At 44.2% G+C, this 21,783-nt stretch overlaps 1 protein-coding gene across 7 annotated transcripts in view; it reads left to right on the top strand.

The window, feature by feature from the left end:
- Positions 1–21,783, top strand: part of LOC146058800 (uncharacterized) — a 508,052-nt gene that overhangs the window by 374,006 nt on the left and 112,263 nt on the right. For all 7 annotated transcript variants that reach the window (XM_083171028.1, XM_083171024.1, XM_083171022.1 and 4 more), the window contains one exon: positions 1,662–1,740. In XM_083171028.1, coding sequence (XP_083027154.1) covers positions 1,662–1,740 — 79 coding nt within the window. The remainder of the gene's footprint in view (positions 1–1,661; positions 1,741–21,783) is intronic.

Consider the following 21,783-nt stretch of genomic DNA (forward strand, 5'->3'; position numbering starts at 1 on the left):
GAAAAAAATGGCAATTTACCGTTTAAGAGCTGCAGTGGGAAAGGGGCATCAGATGCAAAGTATCAAAAATGTAGTGCAAAGGTGTTGGGCAGTGACTGAAAGGTGTCTATTGAGATGCAAGATGTACTGTCTTATAGGCGAGTTATGGGAGTGTTGCAGGGGGGTCACAAAAGTGTTTGTGATCTCAGATGCTTAATTGCTTACCTTGCAGGCCATAGGCTGATACAAGTTTGTGTCTCAGATGCTTGCTTGTACTCAGGGGCAGATTAAGCCTTTGCGGGGGGCCCGGGTCACTTTAGACAGGGGGCCCCCTCCCACTTGTCATTACTGGCCGCAAACTACACATGAGAAAATTACACTGTCAAAACACTGCGGTCCTGGCTTCTGCTGGTATGAAAACGAACCATCACAAGATGTCCGCCCCCATACAGTAGACCGTTTTAGAGAACTGTCTGCTGTATGGGGGCAGACATTTTATGATGGTCAATTTTCATTTCAGCACTGCAGAAGCCAGGGCAGGAGGGGAGCCGGGGCCGCTGTGCAAACAGGTAAATCTGCGGGTCCCGGCCACAGCACAGTTACAATAGCCCCGCAGACCCCCGGTGCCTGCACTTACACATACTCCCTGCGACCGCGGGGTCTGCGGGCCTATTGTTAAACCACTGACAGGGGGCCCTAGATAGAGGGGGGCCCGGGGTACTGACCTCCTGACCCCCCCCCCCCCACACCTTTATCCAGTCCAATCTAATACAGCGATACGTGGGATTATAGTGCTGTGGAAGCAGAATATGTAGGAAAAATATATGTTTCGAACTCACACAAGTGGGGAGATGGCAGGTACAGTGACCTACTAGTGAAGTGCCATATAGAGCTACCCCCCACATCCTCAAACAGTTTACACTGTAGTATAATCAGTGGGGGTCAATACATTGCGCCTACCATTTGATCGGATTTGGATAATAGTAAAATGAGATAATCCAGCTCCGAATTTGTGCCGTGTACATGTGCATATAAAACTCACAGTGAAGTGTTTGTATCATACCTATCTGTGCATAACTAATTCCTACCCTTTAAACTGGTAGAATGCAGATCGATACCATGGATTCCAAATCAAGTAGAATCTAGTGCTGCATCCTTTAGATGCGTGATAGAATTTCTCATGCTCAAATATAGTGTTTACTAAGTTTAACCATTCTGTAAAATTCGGTCCGTTTTATGCCATCCAATATCGCGCAATGACCAATTTGGTAATGCAGTTAGATACGTAAGAAGAAGGCTCAATTCTCTCAACATATCTTCTACTTGCCATAACCCCATTACCAGGTTGATGTCCGTGAGGACAGCCTGTGGCACCCCCAATCCCTCAATCACCTGGCAGACCCTATCCCAGAAGCGACTAACTCTATTGCATGTCCTCACCAGGTGCCAAAATGTTGCAGCGTTCTCGCCGCATTTTGGACACGCGTCTGAATCACACCCTCTTATCTTGCTCAACTTGAATTGGAGACGTACTTAAACCATTAGGATTCCGTACATCTCTGAATGAGGTCCATAGTCTCCCACATTAATATTTTTTAGCAATGAAGTCTCTTTGTAATATGTATCAAGGTTTATTGTTCTCAAGGCTAAAAAAATAAATGTAATGTTTCTTCTCATTTCAGATGGTACATTCCCTTGTTCAGTCTGATATTCCTGATGATGTTGTGTTACCTCCGGATAATCTATGTTGCCAAGCAGAGGGTAAAGTTGTATCTTTCATTTATTTTAAAGCAACTAAATTCTAAAGTTTTTCATTAACTGTCAAGTATGTAAGTGAAGTATCATTTTTTCCCATCTTCTATTCTCTGTATCCCAACAGTGGTTTTATTATTTTGGCATTTAGCTGCTGGAAGCACAGCTATGTCATAGTACATTGTGGGCCTGATTCAGATGTGGATGCAGAGTCTAAGCCAAAGCTAAACCTCTTAAGGTTATCCCTGGCTTAGACTCTGTGCCCTAACTGGGATAGTTAGGGCACAGATTAGTAGTCCATCTAGTAGGTTAAACTAGATGGACGCAAGTCTTTATTCAGCCTCACCTACTATGTAACTATATGTACTGTATGTACACACCCAAATGTTAGAGCAGGCATGTCCAACGTTGGCCCTCCAGATGTTGTGAAACTACACATCCCAGCATGCTTTGCCACAGTTTTGCTATTAGAGAATGCTAAAACTATTGCAAAGCATGCTGGGATGTGTAGTTTCACAACATCTGGAGGGCCAACGTTGGACATGCCTGTGTTAGAGCTTCATTCTTTCACTTTAAGGCTCATAAAGCTGGCTAACAAATTGATTTGACAATAACCCGCACTGACTTCCTTCCTGGAGGGAGCTGGATGTAATGATTTTTCCTTGTAAATGATTGCCCCTTTAAAAAACAAACACAAGAAACACAAGAAAATCTGGCTCTATACCTTTAAATATAGATCTAATGAATATACCACTTTGTTTTACCCTTAACAGCAGCAGTTGATTTTTGTGCTAGTGGCTGCACAAAAGATTGGATTCTTAACTCCACAATAAATTGGTATCTGAACTCATGATAGATTGACTTTAGGTCGACAGTCATAAGGTCGACCACTATTGGTTGACAGTCAAAAGGACAACAGGGTCAAAAGGTTGACAGGGCCCAAAGGTTGACGGGGTCAAAAGATCGACATGTACAAAAAGTCAACATGAGAAAGGCCAACATGCATTTTTTACGGTGCCCTATGTCGACATAGATGAAAAAAAAAACATGTCGACATTTGAACCCTGTCGACCTTTGGACCCTGTCAACTATATGACTGTAGACCTAGACATTGTAGATCTAAACTACCATAACCCAATAAATATTTTTTTTCTTTTAAATAAACTTTGCTTCTTAATTATTATGCTGGTATGGAAGAGTTTTCACAATAAAGATAATTAAAAGTCAAAATAAAATTTAAATATAATTTTTCTGTATACATAAATAATGACTCAGACATAAAAAAAAATCAAATACACAGTATAATGATATATTACTACATACCTCCCAACATTTCAGCTGGCTATCGCGGGACAGTACGCGTGCCGGGGGAGCACGTCCAATTTTTGGGGGCGTGGCCTACAGAAAAGGGGGCGTAGTCTATACGTGCGGCACTGTCACAAGGCCACGCCCCCATTTTTCACTGTGGTGGGGGCATGCCCAGCAGCTCTGTAAATTGCTGGCCAGCCCCCAGCCCCTCTGCCTGAAAGAATAGACGCTGTGCACATGCGCACAGCGTCTATTCATAGACTGCAGGGGGGGACTCCCAACTGCCCTCCCCCTCCGCGGGACACTGCCGGCCGCGGGAACAGTTGGGAGGTATGTTACTATACTCTACGGCGATATGGTGGATTAAAATCAATAAAGTATACTTTTGCTAAGGAGTGGCTTACATCTAGACACTCTACCATAAAGGCCTGATCAGTGATTTGCTGCAGAGATGGTTGTCCTTCTGGAAAGCTCTCTTCTCTCCACAGATGAATGCTGTAGCTTTGACAGAGTGACCATCAGGTTCTTGGTCACCTCCCTGACAAGGGCCCTTCTCGCCCGATCACTCAGTTTAGACAGCTGGCCAGCTTTCGGAAGATTCCTTTTGGTTCCAAACTTCTTCCATTTACGGATTATGGAGGCTTCTGTGCTCATTAGGACTTTCAAAGCAGCAAATCTGTTTCTGTACCTTTCCCCAGATTTGTTCCTCAAAACAATCCTATCTCAGAGGTCTACATATAATTCCTTTGACTTCATGCCTGGTTTGTGGTCTGACATGCACTATCAAGTGTGGGACTTTATATAGGGAGGCGTGTGCCTTTCCAAACCATGTACAATCAACTGAATTTACCACAGGTGGACTATCCTATCAAGCTGCAGGAACATCTCAAGGATGATCAATGGAAACAGCATGCATCTGAGCTAAATTTTGAGCTACAAGGACAAGGCTGTGGCCAGTATTCAATGCTCCCGATTCACCGTTTGTTTTTTTCAGCAAATCGGGCTGTTTTCACTCCTTGCAGTGAATCTTTTTCAATGAAAATCTGATTCACCCTATTCAATGTTCGCTGAAAGCGAACAGTGAATGCCGGCCAGTTCTCCGTTTCATGCTCGCTGCAATTCGCTGGTGTATTTCAATGGGGTTTTCACTGGGATTCGCCGAGAGTGTATTCAATGCTAGGATGGCAAATTTCTTTCTCCCTGATTTTTGCCATGATTCACCATTTTGCATTTGACATCTTTTTAAGGTGAACTGGAAAGTGATCTTTTAAAATAATGGTTTTGGGGTTTATTTGGTGTAAAAACTTTGGTACTTGTGTATCATCACGGCGCCCACGATATTCAGTCATATGGCATGGTATTCCATTTAAAATTGTATACCATTGTATATGGCATACAATGCAATGAGATGCGATTTTAAATTGTATATACAATCTTTAATTGTATAAGCACCTTAATAGGTGCTTACAATGTTAAATGCACCCCCATGCCACTTTCACTATCAACGCCAACCCGAAGCGTGGCGAGCGGCGGCGGTATGCGTCCTCCGACCTTTTCATACCACCACTATCCATGTCGGCGTGGAGTTGACTTTATATAGTGTGGCGAGCGCAGCGAGCCACCGAGCCCGAAGCGTGGTGAGCATTACTTCACATGTATTCCGCGTCCCCTTGCGGGGCTCGGTGCGCTCGCCACACTATATAAAGTCAACTCCACGCCGACATGGATAGTGGGGGTTTGAAAAGGTCGGAGGACGCGTACCGCCGCCCCTCACCGGCTCGCTGCGCTCGCCACGCTTCGGGTTGGCGTTGATAGCACGGGTGGCGTGGGGGTGCTTTTAACATTGTAAGCACCTATTACGGTGCTTATACAATTATTTATCTTATAGGGGGCACATTTAACATTGAAAACACCCATTAGGGTGTTTATACAATTTAAAATCTTATACCATTGTATATGCCATGCAATGGCATACAATTCGATGGTATACAATTTGAAATTGTATAACATCTGCTAACATTGTATCGCATCGCATACCATCGTATGCCTTATGGTATACTTTGAGCGCCATGATAATACACAAGTACCAAAAAAAAAAAAATTCTGTGAAGGGGCATGCTATTTTTATTCATGTGCTTGAAGCACATTAATATATATTTAATTTTGATTTTTGATTTTTTTCCAATTTTTCTTTTTTACACATTCGCCAGCAGGGGGCCGGGAGCCACTCATTAGATATTCATATATTCACTTCACATTGGTCCCGGCTTATTACGAGCGGGACCAGTGAAGCGGCTCCCTACCCCTGTCCCCTGCCAGCTCCCGGGGGGGGGGGGGGCAGCTTCTGCTGCCGGGGCCCCCGGGAGCCCTCCCCCACAAATTATGGGGCAGGCAGGGAGGCTTACATCACCCTGCCTGCCTCTGTCGCCCGGCTCCCTTAAATTTGCCATCAGGGGCAGCGAGCCCCTGCGGCATTGAATAGGGTGACAGGGAGGGCTGGCAGCGAATGCTGCAGCACTCCAGAACCCTGCGAATGTGCAGCGAATCCTAAACAGGATTCGCTGCACATGGGGAAAAAACCCATCCTGTGATGTGAATACCTATGTACATTTGATTTCCTAGGTTTTTTTGTTTTTTTTAAATAAATTTGCAAAAATCTCCTAAAAACTTTCTTCACACTTTCATTATGGGGTATGTTGTGTAGAATTTTGAGGGGAAAATGACTTTATTACATTTTGAAATAAGGCTGTAACATAACCAAATGTGGAAAAGGTGAAGCGCTGTGAATACTTTCCGGATGCACTTAAGTTCGCATTCCTGCTCAAGAATACATCATTTCAGAAAGTCACACTTAATTATAACAATGCCCCTGTCATCAGTGTACCATTTCTGATGTCATTACCTTGCTCTCCAGATACATATTCTATCCGTGTCAGTGAGCTGTGTATTAATTGAAAGCAACAAGTGTGAACCAGTGCAGTTAACATTCATCCAGTGAGCCACTTTATACACTTGCTAATCTTGCAGTGTGTCTTAGCAGATAGCAGCAGCCTTATATCATCAAGATCGTAAAGTATGTCTCTGTGATGACATATAGAGTCCTGGTTGGGTGACCACCTAGTACCAACAGAGTTCCTTTTACTGTCTAGTGTGGTCCTGAATTCCACAGTCAGCAGCCACAGTGATTTTTCTCATTTATTATTATTGTCTCTCAAGGCTGTAATAAACTCACCATCGGTAACATTTTTTGCCCCACACTTAAACCAAACTTATTTAAGTTACATATAAACTTATCACTAAAATAACGTGACAGACACAAGTGCTGGCGTTTCAAACAGAATGTCAAATTTATTAATTGACAGCTATATCTGACTATAAATGGTGGGGGCACTAAAGAACGGTCATAGAAAAGAGGGGTTAAAGATCACACACACACCATTCAAACATCGTTGGTGTTCAACTTTCCCATCACACCCACCCGTGAGGATGGTGCAGCCCATCCCCTGTCCAGTAGCATGTGCTAACGATATTGATGCCAGGAGAGCGCACCCCACTATCTTCATACGATTTCCATATATACAAGACCGTTCTTTACCGCCGCCTAGAAATAGAGAAATAGGGATGGGAGGGTGGGGAAAACCGGAATAAGAGAGGAAGTTCACCTTAACTTCCTCCTTGCTCTAAGCTCACACAACTCCACCCCTGATCCCTAATTGGCTAACCTTCTCAGACAGAGCACCCTAGCAACTTGCTACTGAAAGTACCAGCAAATAAGGTCCCTACAGTGGTTTATGTCACCTCTTGCTTAAACAGCCCTCGGTTTTCTTATGGTGTTAGCATTGCTGCTGCTGTTTGACAGTAACACAGCACTAATTATTATATTAATTATATATATATATATTGCAAACCTTGTTTTTTTCTTCAATAATTTACTTCTGTTGCGTGATTTTTATTTGCATGTGCAAAATAACACAGTAGCATGTGTATATGAGCACCGGTTCACAATATCGGCAGCCTAAACTTAACCCTCCTAGCCTAACCCTGTCCCTCCCCGTTAGTGCCAAAACCAAACCCTACTCTCTTTAAAAGCAAAACCATAACCCTGGCCCCTATTTAGAGCCTAACCCCCGCCCCCCCCCCCGTCAAACCTTATCCCTCCCTGTTAGTGCCTAACCCTCTTCTCTCTGTAATCTATCCCGAATTGTCGCCTCTTTTTATTGCCTAACCTACCCCCCTTCCTATCTCTAAGTGCTCCCTAGTGCCTAAACCTGGGGAGCAGTACAATGTAGTGTGATGTGAATAAAGAGCAGTACGGTGTGTGGGTGATGTCAATAAGGAGCAATACCGTGTTGTGTGATGTAAATAAGGAGCAGTAAGGTGCATTGTGATGTGAATAAGAAGCAATATGGTGCAGGGTGATGTGAATAAGGAGCAATACGGTGCTGTGTGATGTTATTAGGGGTAAAAAGATGTCTTGTAATGTGAATAAGGGGCAATACAGTGTGGTGTGATGTGAATATGGAGCAGTACATAAAGATGTGATATAAATGAAGAAGCAGGATTGATTGTGTGGTGTAATGTGAATAAGGAACACTAAAGTGTGATATATAGTAATGTTGAATTAGTGTGTGGCATCATTTAATTTGTGAAGTATTGTATGACCAAGCCCTTTTTTGGCCGTGTGTTTTCTGCACATACTGTCCCTATTTTAAATAAGGGGGTGGGAGCACTAATGCTCTTGCTTCCATAGAGAACCAAAATGAGGACTGCTACAGGTGAGAGGTGATGGGGGTTGTTGGCTGCTTATGTGATCTCTGCTGCTGGGAGTGGGCTGCTGGGTCAGAGGTGGAACTAGGGCCAGTGATAACGGGCACCAGCCAAATTTTTGCCTACGGCATCAATTTGGTTAGGGCCAGGTATGCCTGTAGTCAGTGCTATTTTTCAGCAGGAACCAGCAGGAACTCAGTTCCTGAACCTCTAATTAAATATGACATCTTCAGGAACTGAAAATCTACTTTTCATAAGATAATTTTTATTTTAAAGTCACATGTGAGTGCCTTTGTTTCTAAATACAATATATACATCTATCTCTTCCTACCTCTCTCTATTATATATGTTTCTTTTCATTTAATTGATCCACCCCCAGACCTGGAGTTCCTGAACCTATTTTTCCAGAAAATATATATGCCTGTAGTACAGTATACTGTATGTGCCTAGTTTGCTACAAGTTCTTTTATTCTTTTATTTTACCTGCTCCATAGAAGATACAGAAGATATGCCACTGAAAAGGTGTATTGTTACTTTGTTTAGGGCTGCATACTGAACTTTGAGTACACAAGAACAACCTGTCACACTTGCGTTTCATGTGACCATTTTGTGCTGTGTAAATTTGTATACGTTATATTACACAAATGGATGGATATTACACAAATGTATCTTTCCCATTTAGGGTAATGTGTAATTAAGATGATTGGAAATGTAATTATTGTTATAGGAGGTGCATGCCTTTGATGCAAGTGTAATTGTGTATTTGATGATGCTCCACTCAGCAGGAGATTGTGTCACATGGAAATAGTGCCTTTCATATTCAATGCACTTACAGGACCTAGGCTCTCAGTGTTAAACACCACTTTTTCCAGAATTTTTATATTATATTAATATCTATAATTGTGCAAACATTTTAGTTATTAGCTATGAGAAGCAGGTGATTCATATATCCAGTTTCTGTAAAATGCTGTAATTTTAGCTACAGGGTAGGAGAACAAAATAATAGTTCATTCAGTTAAATGTATAAAATGTGTCATGCTCGCCTTCTTGTCACATGCCAAGGTACAACATACAGTATGCCAATATCCATTGCAAGTATTTATGAGTCCCCTCCATAACATAATTCTATCAATACAACGTGCCTGTCCTGCTGTTTACCTTGTTTTCTCCATTATTGCTATCACAGAGCAGGCTGTGGAGGATTTATTAGATTTGATATTTCAGAATTCTGCAAGCATGCTGAATATGCAGCCATTGCATCAGTGACAGCAATTCGTGTTACAGAAATATCTTGGTACTGCTGATGGGAGCTCTACTCTGAGTTATTAGTAATGTATATCATGATGCCGTTTTGCCTTTTAGCCTTACATTCAGTGGTTTAGCAATAGCCACTGCAGACCCCGCAGTGGCACTTGGTGGCTTGTGGTGGCTATTGCAACGCACTGCGTAGACCTGCAGATTCTTGTCTGCAGTCCTGTCGCTCCTGAGCCCATTGAAAGTGTCCCTCCCAAAATAGCTACTGATTCAGAGGAGATCGTGTTTAAGGATGTTAAAGGAAGTGGCACCCATTTTGGGAGGGGGCATTTTTAAAGTGAGTTGGAGCGATAGACCCGGGGTGCTGGTGGCGGAGGACCGAAATCCCCTGACAATGAGCAGAACTCCAAAGAACAAACCACCAATCACACACAAGGCATGCACTTCTTTGAAAAAGCTGCAGTTGGCAGTGAAACGCGTCAGTTGGACTGCCCTCTCTTCACCTCCAGGAATACTAGTGTGGACTCCCTCACCCTGTTTGGACCGACTTGCTCCAGGTGTACTACCACCCACGGTTCCATCCCGCTCCCCCTTTTCCCCCCCGATTTTGTATGGTGGATACTGCTCCCTACAATTCCCCAGTGGCAAAATTCCAGCCAGCCACCAATTGGAGGACATCATTCATGTGACCAGACACCATCTTTTCCACTTGCTTTTGAAGATCACTGGCGGACACTGCTTCTTGGACCCCTTTGGTGGCCAATTCTCTTCCAAGACCACCCAGACGAGAGGATACTAATACAAGCGGAAGCCTTTTCTCCTTCAACGGCTGACTAAGTGCCGTACTCAATTGTGAGGAAATTACCATCCAATAAGTGGAAACAATTGGACACCAAGATCTCCAACCAATTGGTAAAGTGCACTTACCTGTGACTTTCCCCCAATACCCCCCTCCGCCTTTATCCCCCCAGAGAACCCCATTCGTCTATTGGGCCCAATCAACACTGTGTTCATGTTCCTGTGATGTGAAGAACCCATTTAATCAATGTCAGTCAGTACATGTTTTTATATACAGTATACTGTGATTGTTCTTATAATTGATTTTATTCAGTAAAACTTTATACACTGTTCCAAACATTTTGCTTAATTTTTTTTTTATATTAACGCTGCTCTCATGCCTTGTGCGTGATTGGTGGTTTGTGTTTTCGTTTTTGGTGGAGACTGACTATCCCCCCTGTTGAGCAGCAGCTAAACAAAACAAATACAACTTCTGTCAAGCGCCTGAAATTTCCTTGGAATATTTCCTTGGAAACCTTCTTACTCCTAAGAACAAGCAGGACATGGGGCAAGCACGGTGGGAGCACAGACCAGGATATTCCCCTGACAATGAGCAGTTACCATTGGGGAGGGGGCGTCTAAAACTTTTGTGGCAGTGGGCTCCTAATTTATAGTTTCTCCACAGCTTAAAGTATTATTTGTGTCCTCTTTAAGATTTGGGGAATTTTCTTTCACTATATTCTAATTTCTTTCTGTGGTGTGTTTGTTGTATGTGTTCTTACATATGTGTTTCTGCAGTTATCTGGTCGACAGTCAATACATAGACACCATATGGTCAAATATTCAACACGGCAATGGTCCACACAGGAAAAGTTTGACATGATTTTTTCTTGAATTTTTCTCTCTTTGAACTTTTTCATACTTTATCATCCTTGTGAACTCTGACTCTGAGCAGTAGAATGCCGGAAGTGAGGCTAACCATGTCAGGGGACGTACTGTAATACACTAATTTGGCGTCCATGTGCTGAACTCTACATATTGACACAAAAACTCATGTTGACTTTGTCTTTGTTGACCATTTGTGGCCAACCTAGACATTGTCAATCTTTTATTTTATTATTTCTTTTGGTACTTGTTCAGTTTCACGGCGGCAGCATGGCCGCCGTGAACTTCCGGATACGGCGCTCACCAAACTATCTAAAATAAACGAAATTAACTCTATGCCAACGTATAGTTCATACCCCTACTATCCACGTTGGCATAGAATTGATTTTAGATAGCGTGGCGAGCGCAGCGAGCCACAGAGCCCACAGCGTGGTCGAGCGAAGTGAGCCCCACAAGGGGACTCAGACGCACGGCCGCTGCCGCCGCGAAACTAAACAAGTACCTTCTTTTTTTTTTTTTTTTTTTTAGAAAACCCATACAATCTAAATGTTAAAAGTTAAATATTTTGGAGATGAAAATTGCAGGTTTGTGAGAAGTGCTGAATGGATGTTTTAAAGAGAGGGAATATTAAAGCATTACTACAACACAATGCACTTGGGGACTAGGGGGGAGATGCTCTAAAGTGAAAATGCATTAAAACTCACTTTATTGGGATTTTACCGCATTTTCACATACTCTAATGTCCGCACGCTGAGTCAGCACTGCGGAGGGTATCGCCAGCAAAAGCTGGCGATACCCTGTAGAAGCCTATGGACTTCTGTAGACAGTGCTAAGTGAGGGATCAGTCACGGATCCAACCCAGCATGCCCTGCAGCCGGTGCCGTCACATGCGCAGAGGGACTTCTGGGTCTCAGACTTCAGGGAGATGGGCAGGGGTAGGGGGCGGTGCGGGGGAGTGGCGGGGAATTTACAGGGTCAAAGAGGTGCTGGGAGTTTCTAGACTGAGATGAGATGAGGTTCTTGAAGCAAGGGAAAGGGCAATACTAAAGGATGAAATCATAAGTTTGAAGTGGAGGAAGTCTGCCTTACAGTGTGATTTCCTCCACTGTTGTTCAGCAGTACGTGAGCATTTTTGCAGATATCTAGTAGTGTATTTTGTTTGCCAGGGTTGAGTTGTGGATCTGCGCGGATGAATTGTGGTCAAAGGAGCAACAGATTTAAGAGCAATGGTAAGGGAGGAATTATTTATGGAAGTGTCGTGTTCAGATCAAGAGAGAGAGAGAGAGAGAGATAAAGAGAGGAAAAGGGAGAGATGCCACCAAATTTTTTTTTTTTCATTTCTAGTTTTAAGAAGGCCAGTTTTATCCTGCCTTGGGGACTTTATTATTTGTCTAACATGAGACACAACCTGTCTGGTAATTGCCAGATTCCTATCATGTGATGTCAGCCACCCGCCCCCTGCAGGCATCGGCCCAAATGCGTTTCCTGGTTGGCTGAAAGCCACACAATGACATATAAAAATGAAGTCCCAAACAGTGACCTAGTAGGCCGCACAGATCATACCACCCCCCCTCCTCCCCAGGGGCCAAACAGTGATAGGCTACTTAAATCAATATACACTGTTTATCTGTAATGCCCATTAAACATTATGCTGCACACGGTGATGCCCATTACACATTATACCCCACACCTTCATGCCCATTACACAGTATGCCTCACACCAAAATGCCCATTACACATTACGCCCCACACCATAATATCTATTTCCCCATTTGTTCTATCACTGTCTACAATTGTAAAGCTCAACGGAATCTGCTCAACAGAATCTGCTGCACTATATAAGAAACTGTAAATAAATAAATTACACATTATGCCCCACACCATAATGCCCACTTCACATTATACAGCACACTGTAATGCCCATTACATGTTATATCTACCGCACACCATTATTCCCATTACCATAATGCCAATTACACATTATGCCATGCACCGTAATGCCCATTACACATTATGCCACATAAGTGTCACTTACCTAGAGTTACATTCTCAATGCCAGGGGTTTCATGCTTGTTGCCATGGGGGAATGATTGTGCATTGCCCAGGGGGATAACATGTTTGTTGTCATGGGGGGTTCATGCTTTTTGCCATGGGGTGATTACATGCTCAATGCCCGAGGGGGGGGGGGTGTTTACATGCTCGTAGCCTGGGAGAGGGTTTACATGCTCATTGCCCAGTGGTTCACAGGCACACTTCATGCCAACTGCTTAAATAAAAAAACACAGTAGCTGGGGATCACGGGAGCCAGTTGAGGGGAGCTTCTGGCAGCAGGGGATAGTCAGCGGAAGTGAGCACCTCCCCCCATTCTAACCCCACTTACCGGCTTTCACGGCAGGTCACAGGGGTGCTGGCATCCCTGTAGCAGAGGAAGTCAGCAGCGGACAAGCTGTGCAGTCACGTGGTGACAGGTGCAGCACCCCATGTGGTTGCAATGTCTGTAGAAACAGATCTGCATAATTTGGATGTATTAAATGAAGACAGACACCACATGCTAATTCCAAGTAGCCAAGTTGTACAATAACAGTTGTAACCAGGAAAACAACACCCCCAACTTCCATTGCAGCACTAGGTGCCAAATGTAATAGGGTGAGAGTTTCAGAAAGTGAGAGTTTTGGGGAGATTTTCCCATTTTCCCATTTTCCCATCAATTACATGGCAAACAACCTGGTTTTGCAGTGTAAATGATTGCCGTTTTAAAAAATGGGAAAACTCTCCGAAAAACTCTCACTTTCGGGAAAATCTCACCCTATTACATTTGGCCTTAGGTGTGGCCAATACATAAGATTAACACTACACAATCTTCTTGGTCAAAGTAACATGTGCTATATACATTTCCACCATTGGGTGGTACAAAGGTGCCCTTACAAACCTTTTCTTTGGTGACTATAAATATCTAGTTACGTCACTGCAAATTAGATTTTTCTCCTGGACCCATAACCCACAAGTTCCGCCACTGATTGCCTGAAGTTGAATTTACAGTATTCCATGATTTTCTCCTATATATTATGTATTCTTTAAATATTTCAGCATATTACTCAAAGTTGGCCTAGGTGAAACATGTTTATTTCAGAGCATTCCTTAAGAGCACTAAAGGAAGAAATTGAGAATATATACAGAATATAAAAGTGCTCACTCAGTGTATCTTGTGCATCGGTCCTCTGCCAGGAGAAATGGAATTGCTCCTCAGTTCAGCCTAACAGTTTTGTATTGCTTTTGTAACCCTGTTTATTAACTGCGGAATAAATTGTAAGGTTTTTAACTAAGAGTTATTGCAAGTCAGGATACACAGAAGATACTGCAAGGTCCAAAATTTCCACACCTTCAGGGTCTTTTTGAAATTGAAGAAACATATATGGGCAGCACAGATGGTGTAAGGGTTAGCATTGCTGCCTCAGTCACAGCTGAGCACTGTGGTCACCGGTTTGGAGTTTGTATATTCTCCCCATACTTGCGTGGGTTTTCTCTGGGTACTCCAGTTTCCTACCACACTACAAAAATATACTGGTACAGTAGGTTAATTGACTCCCAACAAATTACTCTAGAATGTCTGTGTGTGCAGTCCTGCACATTGCTATTTTCTGAATAGATCTTGACTACATGTAGTCAAGATCTCGTCAGATGCCAGTGTTCTAACACTGGTTAGCACAGATTGCCCGTACACACATTGCTACGTGTGTATGGGCGATCTAGCCACCAGGAAGCAAAAGGGTGATTTCCCTAGCCTGCATTGCTCAGAAAGCAGGCTAGAGAAAATCGCTCCATATGTACAAGGCTTAACACACCTTGTTGATTTCTCCCTCATATGCAAGTGGGCAATATTTTAAAACTAATTTTGGTACTTGTGAGTTATCTGGACGCCCGATTTTTTGATTGTATGCCTTAAGTTAAGGCATACAATCAGATACGATGCGATGCGATATCGCATCGCATCGCATCGCATGCGACCATCGGATGCGATGACCCGATTTTTCCATAGGAATCAATGTTAAAATGATTCCTATGGAAAAAGGGGTCCTTTTCATACCCCTACTATCCAAGTGGGCATGGAGTTGGATATAAACCTGTGGCGAGCGTAGCGAGCCACCGAGCCCGAAGCGTGGCGAGCGAAGCGAGCCCCGCGAGGGGACGGTATTCCGTGTCCCCTCGCGGGGCTCGCTACGCTCGCCACGCTTCGGGCTCGGTGGCTCGCTACGCTCGCCACAGGTTTATATCCAACTCCATGCCCACTTGGATAGTAGGGGTATGAAAAGGACCCCTTTTTCCCATTGAATTCCATGTTAAAATGGACTCAGTCCATTTTAACATTGATTCCTATGGAAAAATCGGGTCATCGCATCGCATCGCATCCGATGGTCGCATGCGATGCGATGCGATGTGCCCGATCCGACCCGATTTTGAAATCGGGCGTCCGGATAACTCACAAGTACCCTAATTTTAACTAAATGTTTCCTTTAAATTGATTACATTAATGGCGGGTAGACAGGGCTATTTTTGTGCAGGCTCCAGCAGGAACTGTGGCCCTTATTCTAGTTCACTCTTTCTGACAAAATATTTCTTAGATGGACAAAACCATGTGCACTGCAGGTGAGGCAGGTGTAAAACCCCACCCAAATCTAATTATTTCTGCACAAATAACACCTGCCTCACCTGCAGTGCACATGGTTTTGTCCATCTAAGAAATATTTTGTCAGAAAGAGTGAACTAGAATAAGGGCCACAGTTCCTGCTGGAGCCTGCACAAAAATAGCCCTGCGGGTAGACATAGACAATATTTGAAAACAAATTCTGATAATGACAATTCCAATTCAATCCAACACATTCTTAAAATTGTCTAGTGTGTACCCGTGGCTTGGTAGAGGCATCCCCTGCCATCTGTACGTGCAGCTCAATCGTGTGACGTTCACTAGCGATGCAATTCTGCCAAATGTATTATGACTCCTGCTCCCACATGCCGTTGCTCTGCCGCTGCTGGCATCAGTGTGTATGCACTTGCTTATGCCCACTAACCTGCTGAGTCCCGTCACTAACGAACTTGCTGGCTGCAAATATCGTATAGTGTGTACCATGGACGTGCGGTGATGTAAATGGCTCAAGAGTCCCTGGCAAGTACCAGAGCCAGATATGCACACAATATATGAGCCATGGGGTACATACCAGCATTATACACATGTGCAGCAGTGTGTATTGCTGGAGATTCACTGAGTTTTGATAAGAGATGTGCAGAAAAGGTAGCCATGTGAGGCCATAGACTTTTTACTCTCCAGCGTGTTGACTATAAAAATTATTAGAATAATAAAAATAAGATTTTTTAAATAAAATATTTGTATTTTTGACATACTTTATCAATTCAAAACGCCGGCATATGCGCTAGTATGACAGGAAAGGCTGTGCCTCACCTGCCTCACCCCACCCATTAGACTTGTATAAACAACTTCTATACTTGAGAGGGCACCAAGACCCAGAGAACAAACCACAAAATATTTAAACACTGTACGTGATACATAATTGTATGTGTTGTTTGAAGAGATGAATTTATTATGGTAATGCATATTTCACCACTGTGGAACAAATGTGTACGTTTATTTTCCCACAATAGTAATATAAAAGCCCGTCGGTTCGTGTCCTCTGCTGAGTTTCCTGGTAACCTCAATTGCGAATGTTTTCTGCTACAGGGACAACATGGACAAAATGCATTTCTTAGAACATGTCCTTAGAGAGACTTTTGCAGCATGTGAGCAGACAAAACAGACTGTGTGGGAAGGTTCTAATAAATCCTCAGAGGGAGCATTAGAGTGCATTACGTTCCTCTGAATTATGTCGCTGTGCCGGGAGCTGTGTGCAGAATGCTGAGTTTTACTGATAAAGAGAATAAAACGGTTGCATGGACTTCTATGGGCAGTACGTATGATATGTATCCAATTAAGCCCAGAAATGGAAATCGCAAACCAGTGTTATTGATGCAGAAAGAAAGCCCTGCTTCTGCGGTTCTGGATATTTTTGAGTGAAATGATTAGATTAATAAAATATGTTTTGGAACATTCTGTCCATTAAAAGAAAATACAGAATACTCCATTGAGAGCCACTCGTTTCCTGAGGTTTGAACTTAGGTCACAGTTCTCTGTAATAGACTCAATTAGGCCTTCAACATTTTTAAAGCAAGTAATGGGTGCACCTATGTGACATCAACTTATATTATTGCCATCACTGTTAATCAGTTTGGATTCTGAAAAAAAAAATAAAAAAAATGATTACATGAACATTTCTAAACTCATTCATTTATGTTAAGCGGGTTCCTCAATTCAGGAAAAATAAGCATCCCATGGTAAAGATATCCATTGCCAAAGTTTAGAGGCGTCCTTGAAAAACTTTGATGCATGGAAGTCAGAGGCTGGCCATAATCTAAAACTAGGTTGGCACAGTAAGTAAAAAAAAATTGCTGCCAATTTTATTTTAAGAATTGTATGTTTTATTAGTTGAACATGGGTAACACAAGAAATTGTTTAATTATCATTGCCATGTTAAGAAGAAACCATTTTCCTCTCCAGTCATGGATAACAGCTGCCACTAAGTTTATTAACAGTCAGTAAACAAATAGATGTAACAGATACTACAGAATACTCACAGAAATGCCCCTTACTTACAGTCCCCAAAGTAATTTTTCTTGTAATTGTTTCTTTTCTGAACAAAATAATGTCAGAAATTTGACAGTAAAATCTATTTTTATGTAAACTAAAAGTATCAGAAGAATTACAAAACCTATATAACCACAATAAATCAAATGTCACTTGCAGCAAATCTGTGTGACCAATTGCTGGTACTGTAGGTCCAATATAAGAACAAAAATGCAAAAAAATATCGAGGAAGACTATAGGGGGGTATTCAGTCCCAGGTCACGACTGTCAGGCTGTCCCGACAGCCATGGCCCTGTCCCGTTCTCGGCCAGCTCGACTAAGAATCGGCAGGCGGGATTGGCGAGCTATGGCCGGGAGCTCGACAATCCATGGCCGTTCTCGGCAGAACGGGCCCGACTGCTTCTAAAGTAGAACCCGTTCTGCCAAGATTGCTGTTGGGAAAGACAGCACAGAATAGGGCCCCGCCGCAATTTCCCCCGTCGGGAATGGCGGCTGGGGATTGAATACCCCCCTTTGCCTGTGAGGAGCAATCATAAAAAATAATACAATGTGTGTGTATATATATATTAGGGATGAGCAGGTTTGGATGTCATTCTGTCGGATTCTCGTGGGTTTTGGACCTATATAAATCCACACCGACCGGCGCCATCTTCACTTCATAGGAGAGGGTGCAGGATGGACCTCTGTATGGTTGTGGCCGGTGGAGTCGGGTGGGGCTGCTGTCATCCTCCAGGGAACCCTGTCTGCCATATACATGGGTGCTGCCTGTCTGCCCTATAATCGAATGTTGCCTGTCTGCCCTATTTGTCCTTTGTGGCCATATAGAAGTCCAGTAGTGCTGCCCTGTACTGCTGTTTATTAGTCCAGTAGCACTGCCCTGTGTGGCCATATATAAGTCCAGTAGCGCTGCCCTGTGTGGCCATATATAAGTCCAGTAGGCAGTAGTGCTGCCTTGTGCAGCCATATATAAGTCCAGTAGCGCTACCCTGTGCAGCCATGTATAAGTCCAGTAGTGCTGCCTTGTGCTGCTTTATATTAGTCCAGAAGTGCTGCCCTGTGCTGCTGTATATTAGTCCAGTAGTGCAGTCCTGTGCTGCTGTATATAAGTGCAATAGTGCTGCCCTGTGTGGTCAAAATAAGTCCAGTGGCACTGTCCTGCTCATTACAATTGGAACAGTGATAAAAAAAAACTGGGTAATACTAGTAAAAGACCAATAGAGAGGTAGGAGTGCCCTGCTTGCTAGCTTACAATCATTTTTTTACCAAGGTAAAGAAAAAGAACTAGGCGCTGATGTAATCTGTTTCAATACAATAATGAGCTGCTGCTTGGAAGAGGTGTATAGTAAACCTCTAAGGCAGTGGTAGCCAACCCTAGCCCTCGAGATCTACCAATAGTTCACATTTTCCAGACAACCTAGCTGCTGCACAGCTGCACTCATTAATCACTGACACATTTTAAAAGATCCACAGATGGAGCTAATTAGCTCACTTGTGATTCTGTGAGGAGACCTGCAAAACATGCACTGTTGGTAGCTCTCGAGGACTAGGGTTGGCTACCCCAGCTCTAAGGTATAGAACAATAACACAGCATATATATAAAGCAGCGCTTGTTACATTCAAATTAAATACAAACTAAAATAAAGTAAAATAGCATGGGATTGTCTGAGAAAAATATAACACTTTATTTAAAACAATATTAAAAACAATTATTGTGACTATTCATATAAATTGGAGCAGCCTTTTGTATATAGGTGTTTTTTTTTGGCTATAATTGAGTCCTCTAAATTGGAGGTCCGAGTGTTTAAACAACAACTGGTAAATAGTCTCCCCACTGATGAATTTTTGGGGTTTTCCAACTTTGGTCCAATTGTCCTCACTAGAATGCGGTTGTGCACCGTTGGTAGAGGGCCGCTGGAGGAAGATCAAGGACCTTGTGGGGCTTCCCAGACTTTTGTGGTGGACATTCACTGTATAGAATGTTGTAATTCCAATCCAATGGTTTCAGCCAGGTGGAGGATAAAGTGTATGCAAGTACTCCGCTTTAGGTCTGCTCACACTGCCACCAACGCGTTTTACTGAACTCTGTCAGCTTTTTCAAGGTGATCACTCGGCCATCCAATTTAGAGGACTCAATTATGGACAAAAAAAAACACCTATATACAAAAGGCTGCTCCAATTTATATTAATAGTCACAATAATTGTTTTTATTATTGTTTTAAACAAACAGTAAGGCTAAGGAACTAACGGTTGTGATACTTAGCCACTGGGTCGAACTCCGGGATACGGAGAGAAGATGTCCAGGAACGGGACTTATGAGTCATATGCCACGATGGGGCAGCGGAGTAGTCTCTCAAGTGTCCACCCATTCCGTTCTTGGAGCGGGAGCTTGTTTAGATGAGGGTGGGTGTTTTACCGTGATGTCCCATTCTGAAAGGAGTGCGGTTCCTGCTTCAAGGGACGAGACGGTGTGCGTGGAGTCTTCGTGGGTAATCAAGAGCTTCACAGGGAAACCCCAACGGTAGGGAATGTCGTTGGCTCGCAGGGCTGCTGTTATCGGGACTAACGCTCTTCTTTTGGCAAGTGTCACAGCGGAAAGGTCTGGAAAAATCTGTAGGCCTCCCAAGGTATTTGCTTCTCCAGCTGATCTTGCAGCCCTCAGGATTCGCTCCTTGATAGTGAAAAAGTGTACACGTAGGAGGGTGTCTCTGGGGAGAGCAGAGGAGACTTGTCGGGGTCTAGGGAGCCGGTGGATACGGTCAATTAAGAGGTCTCTGTCTTCCACGGAGGGTAGCAGTTTTCGGAACAGCGCGATGACGTAGCCCTCCAGTTCAGGGTTGGATACCGAATCTGGGATCCCTCTGATTTTTATGTTGTTCCTCCTGGATCGGTCCTCGAGGTCGGCCATCTTGTTTTGAACTGCTTCGATTTCTGCCTGTTGTTGGTCATAGGAGGAGAGGAGGTCATTATGGGATGCCACCAGTTCTTCCATTTTTCTCTCGAGATGATCTGTTCGGTTCCCCACAGCTATCAGGTCGGTTTTGACTTCACGGATCGCAGTTGTTAGGTCTCTAGTCAGGTCCGATTTGAAGGTAGACAGTATTTGACATAGTAGACCAGCTGTGAGCGGGGTGTCAGGTGCACATTCGACGCCTGCAGTTGAGAAGGACAGGCCGGAGCCTTGCACAGGGGTATCAGCTGTCAGCGCTGCTATGGAGGTGCTCGGGGATGTCCCCTGGGTCTGCGTGGGCCTTTGTGCAGGGAAGGAGACTCGGGGAGTGGGGACCCCTTTGGCTTTCTTAGGAGCCATCTCAAGCCTTTGTATTTTTTTTTTTATATATATTTTTTTTCCCTTTTTTATTTTTCGATATTATTATTTTTTTTTTATTTTTTATTTTTTTTATAATTATTGGGGTTTGGAGACAGTGTTAGACAGGGCTGCACGCACTAGAATGGTAGGGTGGAGCAAAAGGTATGCGGTTGTGGGTCACATGGGCGGTGGCAAGTTGAAGCGTAGAATCACATCAAAGTGGAGTACGTCATTGTATCTCGGGCAGATGCTTGGCAGACAGCTGGGGCAGTAGGAGTATAAGTGATGGTGGGAAGCGTCCCACTAGTGCAGGGAGAGTCAGCTGAACACCTCAGCACCACTAATTTGGGAAGGAGCTGGACGGAGAGTCCTGTAGGATGAGGGTCCCCACCCAGAGCGAAAGGCCAGCCGAAACCGTGGGGGAGAACGGGTTTCAGAAGGGGCTGCACACAGCCCAGTTTGGGTGTCGTAGGTTGTTGTGCGGTGCAGGATGTTGGGCAGGCGGTGAGAGGCTGACTGCTGCCAGTCTTGCTAGGCAGGATGTCAGTTCCAATCAGCTCTGGCACCAGGTGGGGTTGGTGGGGTGGTGGTATATAGCCTGCACCAGTGCAAGGTAGGGGTCACCCACCAAAGGGAGTGGGCACCACTGCTGCTGCTGCACAGATTTACTGGTGTGCAGAGTTGGTGAACAGAGCTGGTGGTTGATGGGGCTGTGCTGGGATGGTTGATGGGGCTGCGCAGGTATGAGGGGTAGCCTAGAAAGGACTTAGGGCCTGAATGTGCGCTGGGCCCAGGGTCGCGCCCCAACCAAGATGGCGGTGGTGGTATAATGGCCGGGTCCCCTCACCTCTTAGGCGCACTGTGAGCCTCCGGGCTATCGTGTCCCTCTCCGCCTATCTGCAAGGTGTGCGGCGGGTGGGGAGCTCGCGGCGCGTCACCGCTACTCCGTCACTCGCGCCGGTGGATTCCGGGGCCCCGGCGTGTCACAGGCGGCAGGGAGAGCTCCCGGACCTCCGATCTGCCTGCTCGGGCGGGTAACGTGCTGGGGGAGATCCCGGTCCCG

This window comes from Crinia signifera, chromosome 2 (genome assembly GCF_055691185.1).
Source record: "Crinia signifera chromosome 2, ASM5569118v1, whole genome shotgun sequence".
NCBI classification, from domain to species: Eukaryota; Metazoa; Chordata; class Amphibia; order Anura; family Myobatrachidae; genus Crinia; species Crinia signifera.